This window comes from Haliaeetus albicilla, chromosome 6 (assembly GCF_947461875.1).
Source record: "Haliaeetus albicilla chromosome 6, bHalAlb1.1, whole genome shotgun sequence".
NCBI lineage: Eukaryota > Metazoa > Chordata > Aves > Accipitriformes > Accipitridae > Haliaeetus > Haliaeetus albicilla.
Genome location: NC_091488.1, coordinates 16,060,062 through 16,073,213, shown reverse-complemented (window position 1 = coordinate 16,073,213; position 13,152 = coordinate 16,060,062). Strand labels below are relative to the sequence as shown.

Sequence of the window (13,152 nt, the reverse complement as noted above, 5' to 3'; positions counted from 1 at the left end):
TTTCAACTCACTTCTACTTTACTCTCGTAATAGGGCAGTTTGGTCACATTTACCACTCCTAAAACCACTGTTCCATCAAAGAGATATACTGTCTCACAGTTTACGGTGTTCACAGTGTGTGTGTTGCATTTTCATAATACATTTTGTACTTCAGGAACAACAAGTAACTAAAATCCAACTCATTAGGTTTGCAACGTACTCTCAGCTCAATAGCTAAGAGTGTGTTCTCCTTCCAGGAAGTCAGCCAACATCAAAATAACTCCAAAACCAGAAACCTCAAAAGGAAAAACAATTCAAATCCAACTCTTAACTTCTGAACTATCTGAAGAGGAAAGTTTATCTTGGACAATGAGGTTACATTTTAATAAATTAAATCCACTGTACATGCTACAAGTATTGGTAGCTCTGCTTTTATGAGTGGGACCAGTGATAAATAATGACTCACACAGTTAATGAAAAGAAGAAAGCCATTCCAGTTATCTCTGGCAGTAAGAAATGCTTGGAGGAAGAGACAAAAGGTATAGAAAGCCAGGTATGTATAGACTACTCTTCTCCCATCTAAACCTGGCAATAGCACTTCACAAACTCTGAGGATTAAGTTACACCCTAATCACTGTGCCTGATAAGATACTACTATGCATTAATCAGTCCCACCCCTTTTTTAATATTAGGCTCCTGGAGTCCCAAACATTCTAGGACAATGACTTCCACAGTTTAATTATGCGTTACACACATGAAAAATAAATTAAAAACCCAACATATTTTAGACCTCAGTCCCAGCTTCAGGTTGATTGAAGACAGTGAATATTTCAGCTTTGCTAAACCATTTCCAGCATATTCTCATATTCTTGGGGGGGGGGGGGGGGGGAGAATACAGACATTCCACACAGTGGCTCACTCCCACATCTCCCCTCTCTCATGGAAATGACAATCCTTTACACTTCAAACTTTTTTGGTAGAACGTGATGGAGCCTGAGTTGTGGGGTTTTTTGGTTTTGTTTTTTTTTTGATTGGGGGGGGGGGAGAGAGTTGGTTGGCTGGGGGGTTGGTTTTTTGTTTTGGGTTTTTTGGGGGGAGGGGTGTTGTTTTTTGTGGGTTTTTTTTGGTGGTGTTTTTTTTTTTTTTTAAGGCACCTGAAAATCCTTCATAAATGCCAGGTTACAATAATTTATACTGCGTGAATGATCTCCTAAGACTTAAAAAATAGTTTCCCTTGGGGGACTGGTTCTGGCTATCTGAATGGAAAAAACTGTAACTAATTATAAAGTCATTCCTAGTTGCTTTTAGGCCAAAGGTGTCTAGAAACCTCTCATCACAGACAACGTGAAGTCCCTATGTTACTGACAAGTCTCAGTTGGGTCCATCCCTCAAATACTTCTATAATCAGCTGTATCATCTTGAGGGGAAAAAATCCCAACTCAAAAAAACACCCACAATCTCCATGTCACAGTTGTCGGGCTTTGTTTCACCAAGTTGAGGTCTCAGTGAAAAGCACGGTTTCTGAATTACCTTACATTTTTTATAAATTAGTAGGCAGAAAACATTAACTAGCTTCACCAACTGTTCTTTCACATTCAGTTTTACCTGCCACATTGGTTTCAAAACAGCTCTTGGATTATTTATCAGTAACAACAATAACTTAATTTTTCCTCACTAACTGGAGAAGCGTCTCCAAGAGGAAAAAACCCAAACCAACCCCAATTAAAACCACCTAACATCCCATTTGAGGGAGGTGGCACATCTTTGTTAGAATACCATTAAAAAAAACAATGAAAACAAAACTGCACATCCAGAACTCCAGTCTGTTTTCACACATATAAGAACAAAACCCAAACTACAATATCATTTCTATTTAATGTACCATATATGAACTTTGAGTAACCATTTTTAAATTATTTTCCTCATTTTCCATTTTCAGTTCTTCCGACATTGTTGACATTAAAAAGCATATTCTTTATTAATGACCAATATTACTTATGTTTACAAACATTGCTTATTAAAACTTGCTCAACTGAATAAGCAATTTCAGTGACAAACTGCTGTAGAGTTAAGCTTTCTGTATGATTGCTGCCAAAAAGACTGTCTTTTTATCATTTTAAACCACTGTGTATAGGACAGTTCAGTCATTGCTGATCTTAATAATTTTATTAATGCTTATATTATTGAGACGTGTTTGGGATAAGCTTCAAGTTAGTTATTACATCTAACATTCTGTAGTTATTTTCATATTTTTCTTTTTACACTGGTATGTATGTGCCAGTATTCCTGAAGAACAAAGCTAAATTTGCTCCTAAAAGAAAGATAGATAGCAAAGAATATAAGGAAATGTTCTCCATAGTGTTCTAATGTATACTAGACTTGTTGGTGTGACCAGAGCACAGTGATTTAAACCAGACAAAGTTCTTCCAAGTTTCCATTTGATTCTCCAGGAAGATTAAAGCTCTTAATCTTGTTGTAGCACAGATCTTGCCTATGATCTTTTTTCATGACTTTGAGCTAATGACTAGAGCATTGGATCATCCAGAAATATTTTTTTAATATCTCCAATATCTGGTTTTACTTTTAGGTATTTTTAAGCCACGCAACAACCACCTTGTGCAGCAGTACTGAAATTGTTTCTAAACAATGATAAATTTGACTGTTGCTTACTCTTATTTTCACCCCATATGTATGACTTATGTTAGCATATTATATAAATATTATATACTTCATTTTATTTCTACTTATAAAGGTATTTGCATTGTTTGCTTGAAGAATGATCAGCAGACTTTAAGGACTTAAATAGTAGTGGATTTTTGACATAGAAAAAAGTATTTCGATATTTTCACCTGACCTAGGAGACCTATAAAGGGTCCAAGGGTGATATAAACCTGAATCTGCTCTCAAATACATCCTCTTAACAAGATCAATATACTGAAAGCTGCAGCATGAGGGTTCTCTGTTAGCACCTTATTTTATCAAGGCTTCAACTGGTTATGATGCACTCTGAAATGCCTTGAGCACAACAAAGAGCTACCGAAATTAAAGTAATTCTCCCTCCCCTTGTGATATCAGCCTTTCTACTACAGTTCCATGGTATTAGTTATACTTCTCGTGAAAGCACAGATAACATGTGGACAACGGTTAAAGGAAGCCACCTAAATCACTATTCAATGCCTCAAAGTCCAAGTATATGAAAAAAAGCAGTCAAGCATTGCTTGACTAAAACATTTTATACTGTACAGTCTCTTCAAATCCTTCTACTCCAGCAGAAAATAGAGTATTCAGCTCAAAACTTATTCAAATCACCTTTGCGATTTGAATTTTATTGAATTATTTATTTGAAATTTATTCAAATCACATCTCAGCATCCCACATGAGAACTGGAAAGGAGCAACTAGAAAACCTACTCCAGGTTCACAGGCCAAAAAAAAAAACCTACTCAAGTGAGAAGACTGAAGACACCATCCTTTAAACAGACACACTAAGATTGAATACAACTTTAATACTTGATAATATGTAGAACAATATTCATATTTTAATTACATTTTCTTATTAAGGCATAGGATAGAAAGAACAGACCAAAAAAACCCAGGACAGTGTCATCACCAAGCAAACTACAAGCATTAAAATCTCTATTCACTTATAGTCTATAAAGTGTATAGCTTTTGTCTTCAAAGTGAGGAATACTCTAACTTCACTCTCTGGGTATTTCACCTCTTCATGACTATTGCTAAGGTTTCCATACAGAATGCATATACAGTATAAAGTGTTAGAACTCTTCACATTATTCATAAAGTATGCTATCTTTTTAGGCAAAAAAAGATTTTTTCCAAAGACCCTCAGAAACTGAAGATGTTAGGCATCCCAGCGACTCTCAGGAGTTCATGTTTGTCCTCAGATGCAGAGATATGATCAAGTTCTGCTTGTGCACTTGGCAGACTGGATGCATCCCAGGAGCCATAAAACTGCATTAGGATGTTATTATGCTCTGCTGTAACGTCAAAGATTATTACGTCAGCCATAACATTATAGCTATATGGCTTCCAGACTTCTAGTCACTCAAAAGTCTGCCTTAACCTGTTAATAGCTGCAGAATAAATCTGCATCATCTGAAAGTAGAGGAGCTAAATACTTTCAGAAGTTTTATTGCAAAAATTTTCATAATGGATGATTTTTAATTTTTTTTTAATAAATCGTTTTACTGTTCAGTGTAAAAACAGGTTATTGGGCTATGATTTTGAACAACAAACTTAACCCTGGGCTTTTCTGGAAAACAATAACCTAGAAAGAACTATAAATGTTGTCACAAAAAAATGATTTAACACTGGCAGAGAAAGCATGAAAACTTTCAAAATATGAGCCGAAAAGTACAGATACCATTAAGTAGTTTTTACATTCCTATTAGGGAACATTTTGCCAAAACCAGAGCTGTGGTCACAAAAATATAAACATGTAAAAATGCTCACCTTTTTGAAATTTACTTTCAAAATATTTTTTAAAAATGTGATCTAAGCAGATTAACAAACTTTAAGTAAAAGGATTAATGAAGCATGTGACCGAGACAGGAAGAGATTACCAGAAAACCAAAGCACTATTTTGTAAAGAAAGTTTTGTAAATACTGCTGAGAAATTTGACAGATTTCCTGTAAAGTAGAAGTAATTCCCTAAGTATTTAAAAAAACCACGAAAGGCATTCAACATCTCATGATTATTCCAGTAGGCTGTAAGTCAATTAAAAATTTCTAAAAGTACGGCTCATTTAACAACAGCTTTATTTTCAGATCAGTTCACAAACAAGTTTTTTCCATACTGAAACTATATAAAGCTAAAGGAAGAATAGAATTTTAAAGCTATGATAATCATTAACAAGATTCAATACACCTGCCATTACTGCTTTTTTTCTTAGTTATACTACTGGAAAGATTTCTGACTTTATTTAGGCCTTATCGTCAAACACAATTATAATTTTTTAATTTTTTTTTAATAAATGATCACAGACACTGTTTCACAGCCAGTTCTACTTTTGCTTGCCACTGGAGGTTATTTGAGGACACACACTATTCTTTAAAAATACAACTCTCAGTGAAGTTTTCCCTAGCAAGCTCCAGACAAAAACTATTATCATGATATAACAGCCTGTTTTCAAGAGTTATCTACAAATGTAAATTTTCCTTAACTACAGGAAACCTTCCGCTACATTCATTAGTTTGCAGTAATTTGCGAGACTTAGCAGATTAAGGCAATTACAGATATTTTAAAGTAATTTAAGGAATTTAACTTGTTATAAGGAAAGTTAGCTGCCATCAAAAATCTCTCATCTCTAGTCCTAAAAAACAATTCTTTTCTCAGTAGCCCAAAGTTGAATTCTTTCTAGGTACTCTTTACATTCCTCTTTTACTCTTCACAAATTAAATGAGTGATACTTGTCTACAACTAAGCTGAAATGGAAACCTGACAGTTAGAACAGACCTAGGTAACCTACTTAGCAAGAGACTACCAGGGCATAAATGAAGTTATTTAGCCCCCCTGTGGCTGTACCCAGAACTTTAAAGTCATCAGTGAAGTATGCCACATCCCTTCAGGATTACAAGATACAAGCAAGCATATTACCTGCTGGACTTGCCACTTGACAGTACAAGTTCTATAAAAAAACCCGAGTGTCCTCTACTGACATAAAAAGGCTCTTAAAGATTGAATACCACTTGAGGAGGATTGGAAATATGCAAAAGCATAATTGCTGGCTCTGGTAATTAGCTACTGACACTTTTTTTTTTTTTGGTAAATGAGTACACAGGAATACAGTTACAATAGATCAAACTCAACTGCATGTTGTATGAAGAAATATTGCTTTTCCCTAGGAAAGAATTACAATTCCTCAAGCATAGAGTCAACATTAAAACTACCAAAAAGCTGGGGGTTAGAAGTAAAAGACATTTGGGGAAATCAGAATAGCATTTTTCCAAGGTAATTAGCCAACACGAAAATCAGATACAGGGTTTTAATTTAAGATAATTTCTTGTACTTCAGTGAAAACAAAAGAGGATGCAGAATCTATATGTATTCTTTCAACTGTGCTTTAGAAAAACTTGAGAGTCTTTAAACATTCTCTGGAAGATTTTGGAACTTACATTGAAAAACTAGCCATGAGGTATTTATTTAAGCAAGTCACATTCATTCTTATGAGAATAAAGCAGATAACAAATTGTCATTTACTAGAACTATAACCTTACTTGATAGGATAGTCTATTTTTAAGAGATTAATCTCAAACCCAATAAAACTTCTTCAGCTTTCTCAACTGACATCTACACCTCAATAAAAAAATTTAAAAAAAAAAGAAAGAGAGGAAGAGCAGGAACATACAACCAGCATTTCAAGTGCAAATCACTGTTTGGGAAGGGGGAGGGCAAAATAGAAATAGTTGTTGCCAGCTGTTGCCTAGCTGTCCTATCTCACCTTTAATTGGAACAACCCTCCTCAAATAGGGCAATCCAGGATTATTAAGGGGCCTATTGAAGAGAAAAAACCCACTAATTACGTAGACAAGGTATTTTAGGAGTGTTACATACACTGCAAAAAAAGTAGGAAGTTCACAAAACAGAAGACAACACATTGCACCACCAAAATTCATAGACTATTTATAAAATGCTATGTCTGGTGATGTTATATTTTACAATACCTTTACTCATTCCTTTATCATCACAGAAAAAGTTCCACACAACCATTTGCTACACTGATAAGAGCAAGTTCGATTTTTCTGTATACACCCTATAGTAAACTAAGTGAATTTTCTTAAAATTAACTCCCTAACAAAGTATAGCCTTTTAAAATTATCATAATCTTGGAAATATTTTCAGATGCTAAGTTCTCACTCTAGACCAAACCACCTTCATTTTCTTGGACACCAGAATCATTAAATGCTAAGGTAAAACTGGATGCATGCATGGAAGACTAATCTTTTCTCCACTTGTAATATAACCTTTTTGTTTTCATACCATCCAACAGCAGTATGCTGAAGCCACCTTTCACACATCCAAACAGTCCGAGATCCAGCCTTAGTGCCTCATCCCACCTTTTCTCTCTTTGCAACTGCCTGACATTTGGCCAACAGAACACATTAAAAATGTATCCAGTCCATGAATCTGCTGTTTTCCTACACAGCAGTCATACATTTCCAGCTTTAAAGAGTTAGTTCTTGCCATCTCTGTAACTGTATTAAACGAAGCTAAATTATATATTTCAATGGCTGAGATTGAAAAAACAGCTTAGGTTTTTGTTAACAATCTATTACAAATCTGTGTACACTTACCACATTTATACCAGGTCCCAAGCACCTCAACATTTTTTTTGTGTTATTTATAAATCTTTCAGAAGGACTTTTCTTGCCTCTTGGATACACGTATTTATTCAAGTTCAAGATAATTCTTCCATTCTTTGCCTTAGGAATTTAAATTTTAAAAGCAACAGCTATGCTGCAGTAACTGTGCATGCTGTCATCCATGGTTAAGATAGCATGGTTTATGCCAAGATGATTAACCTCAAATTAAGTCGTTATTATTTTAAGTAATCTGCATTCCTTCCTGCTGCGGCGCTTGGCAAGAAAAAAAAAAAGTAGTTAAAACAATTTTTTGTTGTAATGTTAAGGATACTTAAGACTTTGTCCCGATCTAAATGAGGTGTCTGAAGACAGAGATTCTTTGGAATCAAAACAGAAAGACAGAAAAATGGTTCAAGTGTTCAGATAACTCCTGGTCTTGCCTGGAAATACGCATCTATGTTGTCATCCACCTAACTGCTGTTTCAAAACATGCATGTCAAGGTCACAAGAATCCATCTGAGAAAATACTATTACTACATAGAACTGACTATAGGACTTTTCCTAAGCATACTTGTAGTGAACTTGAATTTAAGTAAATAAGGTAAATCCCAATAAAGTTGCCATTCCCATCATACCTGCAGGTGCCTGAAGCCATACGAAAGTATATTGCCATTAAAAGTTACATAACCTTAGAAAGTAACTGGAATGCAATGCAGCTGCATCTCCTATTTCCAGCTCATTTTTAATGCATTATAACTGTAAGCTGGGTTGAGCTGTTGGACTACTACTACAACTCGTAAGTTGTTTTTCCACAAAGAGACATCCAATCATTTTAATAGGATTTTAAACCAGTACAATTATTGCCTAATTTTTCACGTCCATTTCATTCAATTTCAATCTGTTTAAAACCTAAACGCCTCCTTCAGTAGCCAAGTCACTAGAAAATAAGAGCTTGATGGCAAAACCAACTATAAAAACCAAGAGAAAAGTTAGCTTCACTCATTCTTTAATTCTGGCCAGGTCTGAGACAAGTAAAAGAAGGATGAAAAATTAAGACTGATTTGAACTCCTTCTTCATCAAGAAGGCCACAGATAACAAGAGAAGCAATTCTGAAATATGTATGTCCACTTATTACACCTAGAGCTGCAGTTTACTTCAGACGATTTACAAGTATTCCTCCGACAGCTGCCGTTATCCTTCTCTGCTCTGGAACAACGGTTGGTAGTTTTGATTATTTTTTTAAACAAAGCGGTCCTCAACCCAGACAAGCGCCACAGATCTGCGTGTGCTACCCGACAACTCCGTTCGCCTGTAGGCAGGCGGCTTCGGCGCCCGCTGGGACCCTGCCCACCGCCTGCCTGCCACGCCGCCGGCTCTCCTCCGAACGCCGCCTGCCGCCTCGCGTCGCGCCGAACGCCTTCGGGCGCATCAGCAAACCGCCGTTCCTCGCTGCACCGCAACCGCAACGCCCTGCACAGAGTGCTCGAGGGCGGGGGGGGTCCCTTCTGGTCTATGCACCTCTCCGCCCTAACCTGCGGGTTCAGGTCAGCGGATCCGCCGGACTGAGCCTCTCTGCATCAGACCCGAGGACAGGGACCTGGCAGAAGACTTGACACACCGGGCCCGCGGAGGGGCCGGCCAGCCGGGGCAGAGCCGCCGCGCCTCCCGACGCTCGCTTCGTGCCAGGAGAGCGGGCGGGGACGCAGAGCCACAGCCTCGGCCCGCCACCTCCTGAGGCGGGGGGCGGCCACGGAGACCAAGGCTCCCGCCGAGACCCGGGCGGAGGCGGGCCGCCCCCTGCCTCTCACCCCTCCCCGCCGCCGGCCCGCAGCGCCCGCCTCCGCCGCAGGCCCCCGCTCCCCACACGAGCGGCCCGAGGCGGCGGCGGCGGCGGCGGCCCCGGGGGGCGGGAGCCGGCCCAGCCGAGCGGCGGCTCCTCGCCGGCAGAGGGAGCCGGCCCGCGGCCCTGCCCGCGGCCCCCCGGCGTGGGGCGGGACTGCCCGCCGCGCTCACCCGGCACGGGCCGTCCTGGAAGACGCGCGGGTCTAGGTTGCAGGCGATGGTGGCGGTGGGCAGGTCCCGCAGCGCCACCGCCTCCATCTCGCCGTCAACGAAGCTCCAGTCCGTCTCGGCCTCGGGCGGCGGCGGCAGCAGCAGCGCCTCCTCCTCTTCGTCGTCGTCGTCGTCCCCGTCCCCTGCTTCCCCGGGCGGCAGCGGCTGCTGGAACGGCGGCTCCTCCTGCCCCGCCGGGCCCCTCCCGCCGCCGCCGCTCTCCATGGCCGGGGGCGAGCGGAGCCCCCGCGGGGCGGGGCCCGGCGGCCGCTGAGGCGACGTCGAGCGCCTCGCGGCGGCTTTGCCCCCCCTCCGCCTTGCCGCGCGCACACGAAACTTACAGGCCCCCCCCTCCCCGCGCCCGTTTTGTTTCCTTAACCCCCGCGCCGCTGCAACCGGCGCCTTCCTGCCCCCCCCCCCACCCGCGCAGGGCGCGCGGCGCCGCCTGAGCCAATAGGAAGCCGCCGCCTCCGCAGCAACAGGTGGCCTGCCCGAGGTAGGCGCTGCTTCCGCCATCTTGAGTGAGGGCAGCGAGCGGCCGGCGGGGTGTGAGGGAGCCCCGCGGGTCGTGGGGCGCAGGCTGTGGGGGGGTGGCCGGGCAGTCGAGGCGGGGTGGGGGGCGAGGTGACCCAGCAGCTGGGGTTGGGCTCATGCCTGGCGAGCGCGGCCACCCGGTCAGGGATAATCGCGGCAACCCGGGGCCAAGGGGCAGGCCAAGGCCTGCTGCAGTCGCACAGCTGTGTTTGGCAGCACGGCTGGAGCACGGAACAACACGTCTTGATTTAAAGGACAAGGAATATTATGCAGCAAGCAGATGAATAAAAAAATTCTAGCTCAAACACTTATACATCTGCCAAAAGTTGCCATCATGTCTGTCTGAATTCCCTTATCTGCTTTAAGGGCAAGCCAACCAACTCTTGATGTTCTGCAAACAGTTCACTGAACAGACAACAGAAAGGAAGCTTAGAAGAAAAAAAAAAGGCCATAACATTGTTTGAACAGTTGCATCTCCTCTTGCTGGCAATGGGTGCAGCTAATCTTCACCTTTTCTTTGTACTTTTTTCAAAAGCATTCTATTGCTGGACCAAGACCAAAAAGGGGTTTGACTTTACAGTCTGTGAAAGGTAGCATATAAAGCCACTTCTGTGTCCTTTCCTCCTTACTTTGGACGTTAAGTAGACATTTTCTTAGAACCTTCCTTTTTTACCTGTGTCAATAAGGCCATAAAGGACAACTGCACCTTCCCTGGCTACACTCGAGGAGCTGCTTGTGTCAGACATTACTACGTTGAAAAATAAAGTTTACCTAATGTGCTAAGCTGGTTAGTCTGACCTAACTGACCTAGACAAATGCTTTTCTTACATATGTGTACGTAGCATCGCCTTCCAGGGAAAGGCCCAGAAGTGAGCTTCAAAGGTCACAAGTTTTTTATAAAGTTATTGTGACATTCACACAGCTACATCAAACGTCCTATACTAGTACAAGGATAATGCAGACTAGTAAAAGGCAGTAGGGAGTGAGAGGATGCTGGGCAGTAGTTGGCAAAGTACTAACCTAATATTCTACCCCTGCGCGGTTGCATAAGAAAAAACGAGGTCTGAAAAGTGGAAAGAACCATCAGTCAAAAATCTGTTTTCTCACCTGAGACCTGTTCAATACCAAAAACATGGCTACTAGCAAAACATACTTGAGTTCTGTAAAGAACGAGAAGTGGTGGCAAAATACGGGAGTTCCTTCTTATCATGAGAAGGCCTCTGAGGGGCTAATCTTCTTCTCATTTCCAGTTACAAGAAACTTCTCAAAGACATGAATGAGGAAACAGTTGGCATTTATACTATAGCTCAGAGTCCCAGGGCTTACTTAGAAAGCAACATTTCATCATGCAGCGTGATCTTGTGATCAGGTGTCATCTATCTGGAGACTGAAAAAAATTGTTTCATTTCATAATGTCTGGTATTCTAGGTCACAGGTTTTTAACTGGTTTTTTGTAGATAACATATGTTAGTGTGCACTTGGAAAACATTACTGTGCCAAATATGGGATCGGATTTTGTAACCAGACTAAAAACATACTGATGCAGGCTATGACAGGTCACTTCTGGTATGTCAAATATTTTCATTGGTGCTCAAAGTAAAATGCTCTTACAGATCTTTTCTTCCAAAATGCAACAACATGAAAAACTAAACTAGGTGAAAAACTAATTTTGACAGTTGCAAATGCTGTGCCACCTGCTGATCTGCACTGTGCAAAGTTTACAGCAGAGGCAACAGCCCCACTCCTTGAGATACCACTGTTACCCTATCTTAAGTTAGCACTGCTGACCTTTTATTCCAACAGATCAAAGACTTTAAACTGATGAGTTACTGGTCTCAGTCAATTTTAATGAGATCTTGCAGGATACAACAAGAAGAAAAATACCACATGAAGAGATAATTGTTTGCCTTCTCCCTCCTCTTCTGTTAGAAGTTTCTTCAGACTCTCTAATCTGTTTTGAACCATTTAAGCCTTTTTCGGAGAGATGATCTCTCATCTTAGATACAGGATATTTTCGTGATCAGTTGTACCAAGTGACGTAAGTCTGTATGTTCTCACACCAGTTTTCACAAAAATCAGACAAGTAGTATCTTAAAAGAAAAGTCACATATATGAGTAAGCTGAAACTTTTTAATGCTAAATTAGCATTAAAGCATCCAGACAAGCTAATGCCATTTTTAACCTTATTCTTTCATCTCAGAGTTGCTTCCTGACAGGAGTGGTGACACTTGCCTATTTGAGAAGAAGCTATCTGTCTGTATTCTCTGCATCAAGAGCTCTAGCCCCCTGCAGAAATCCCACCTGACGAATCTGAGTGGAAATCTGCTGTTACATATACTATAAACTTAAAGTCAAGAAGCAGAACCTGCCAACAATGAATTCCTGTAATTGCAGCCTGCCATCTTACTATTATGAAAGCCACTGAAAAATACTGATCTACCCACTACTGGTCTAATGGCATAAGCCACCCCCCAGCTGGTTATTGTAACTCAGTTGTCAGATGTGTGGGTGAAAATAAGTTATTAATTATATTTGTATCATAATAGCACCTAAAGCTCAGCTGAGATCATTATCACATCCTACCAAGTGCTGCAGTACTCCACAGCCAAAGCACCTACCTGCCCTAAGAGCTTTAAAGTTTGAAAAGGCAATTCAGAGAAAGTAAGCATTGTTTTCTCTGAATCTCTGCCCCCAGCATTAATTCAGTCATAGACTTCAGAAGAAAAATTAAACCTGAATCTCCCTAATCGTAGGGTTTATTGACAGATTCACCCTTTCTTTTTGTCACATATGAAGGGTGTTCCCCTTGTACAATTTTGACTGGAAGAGCTGGTAAGCTAAGAAAAAAATAGATCTTCACCCCAATGTCCAGCTTTGGGGACAGAGTATATCTTTAAACGTGAGTGATAATGATTAACGATAATGATTTCTTTACACGCAGGAAGAAAAAAAGATTCCTGGGGTAAATCACTAAATGCACGCTAGAACAGTGCCATTCAAATATTTTAAACAACGCACACTACCATCTAGTGGTAGAAAGAAAAGCACGAAGGATCTCAAAAGGGCTACTTTTATTACAAGCATCTGCAACAAAAATCCTCACTTCTCAGGTGAAAAGTAGCTAACCAGAACGAAAAAAAAAAAAAATCAAACTATACAGAACTTGATTATGACTAAATGGGAAATGTTTGGAGAAAGGCCAAACATGCAGCCCTATGGGCAACTTTACTTCCTAAACACTCATTTAAACCACTGGCTTATTTAATA

General features: G+C 40.8%; 1 protein-coding gene across 1 annotated transcript in view; it reads right to left on the bottom strand.

Annotated features, from left to right (window-relative positions):
- Positions 1-9,661, bottom strand: part of RCAN1 (regulator of calcineurin 1) — a 41,843-nt gene extending 32,182 nt beyond the window's left edge. Inside the window, exon 1 of the mRNA XM_069785165.1 lies at positions 9,313-9,661. Coding sequence (XP_069641266.1) covers positions 9,313-9,576 — 264 coding nt within the window. The 5' untranslated portion in view covers positions 9,577-9,661. The remainder of the gene's footprint in view (positions 1-9,312) is intronic.
- Positions 9,662-13,152: the final 3,491 nt, after the last annotated feature.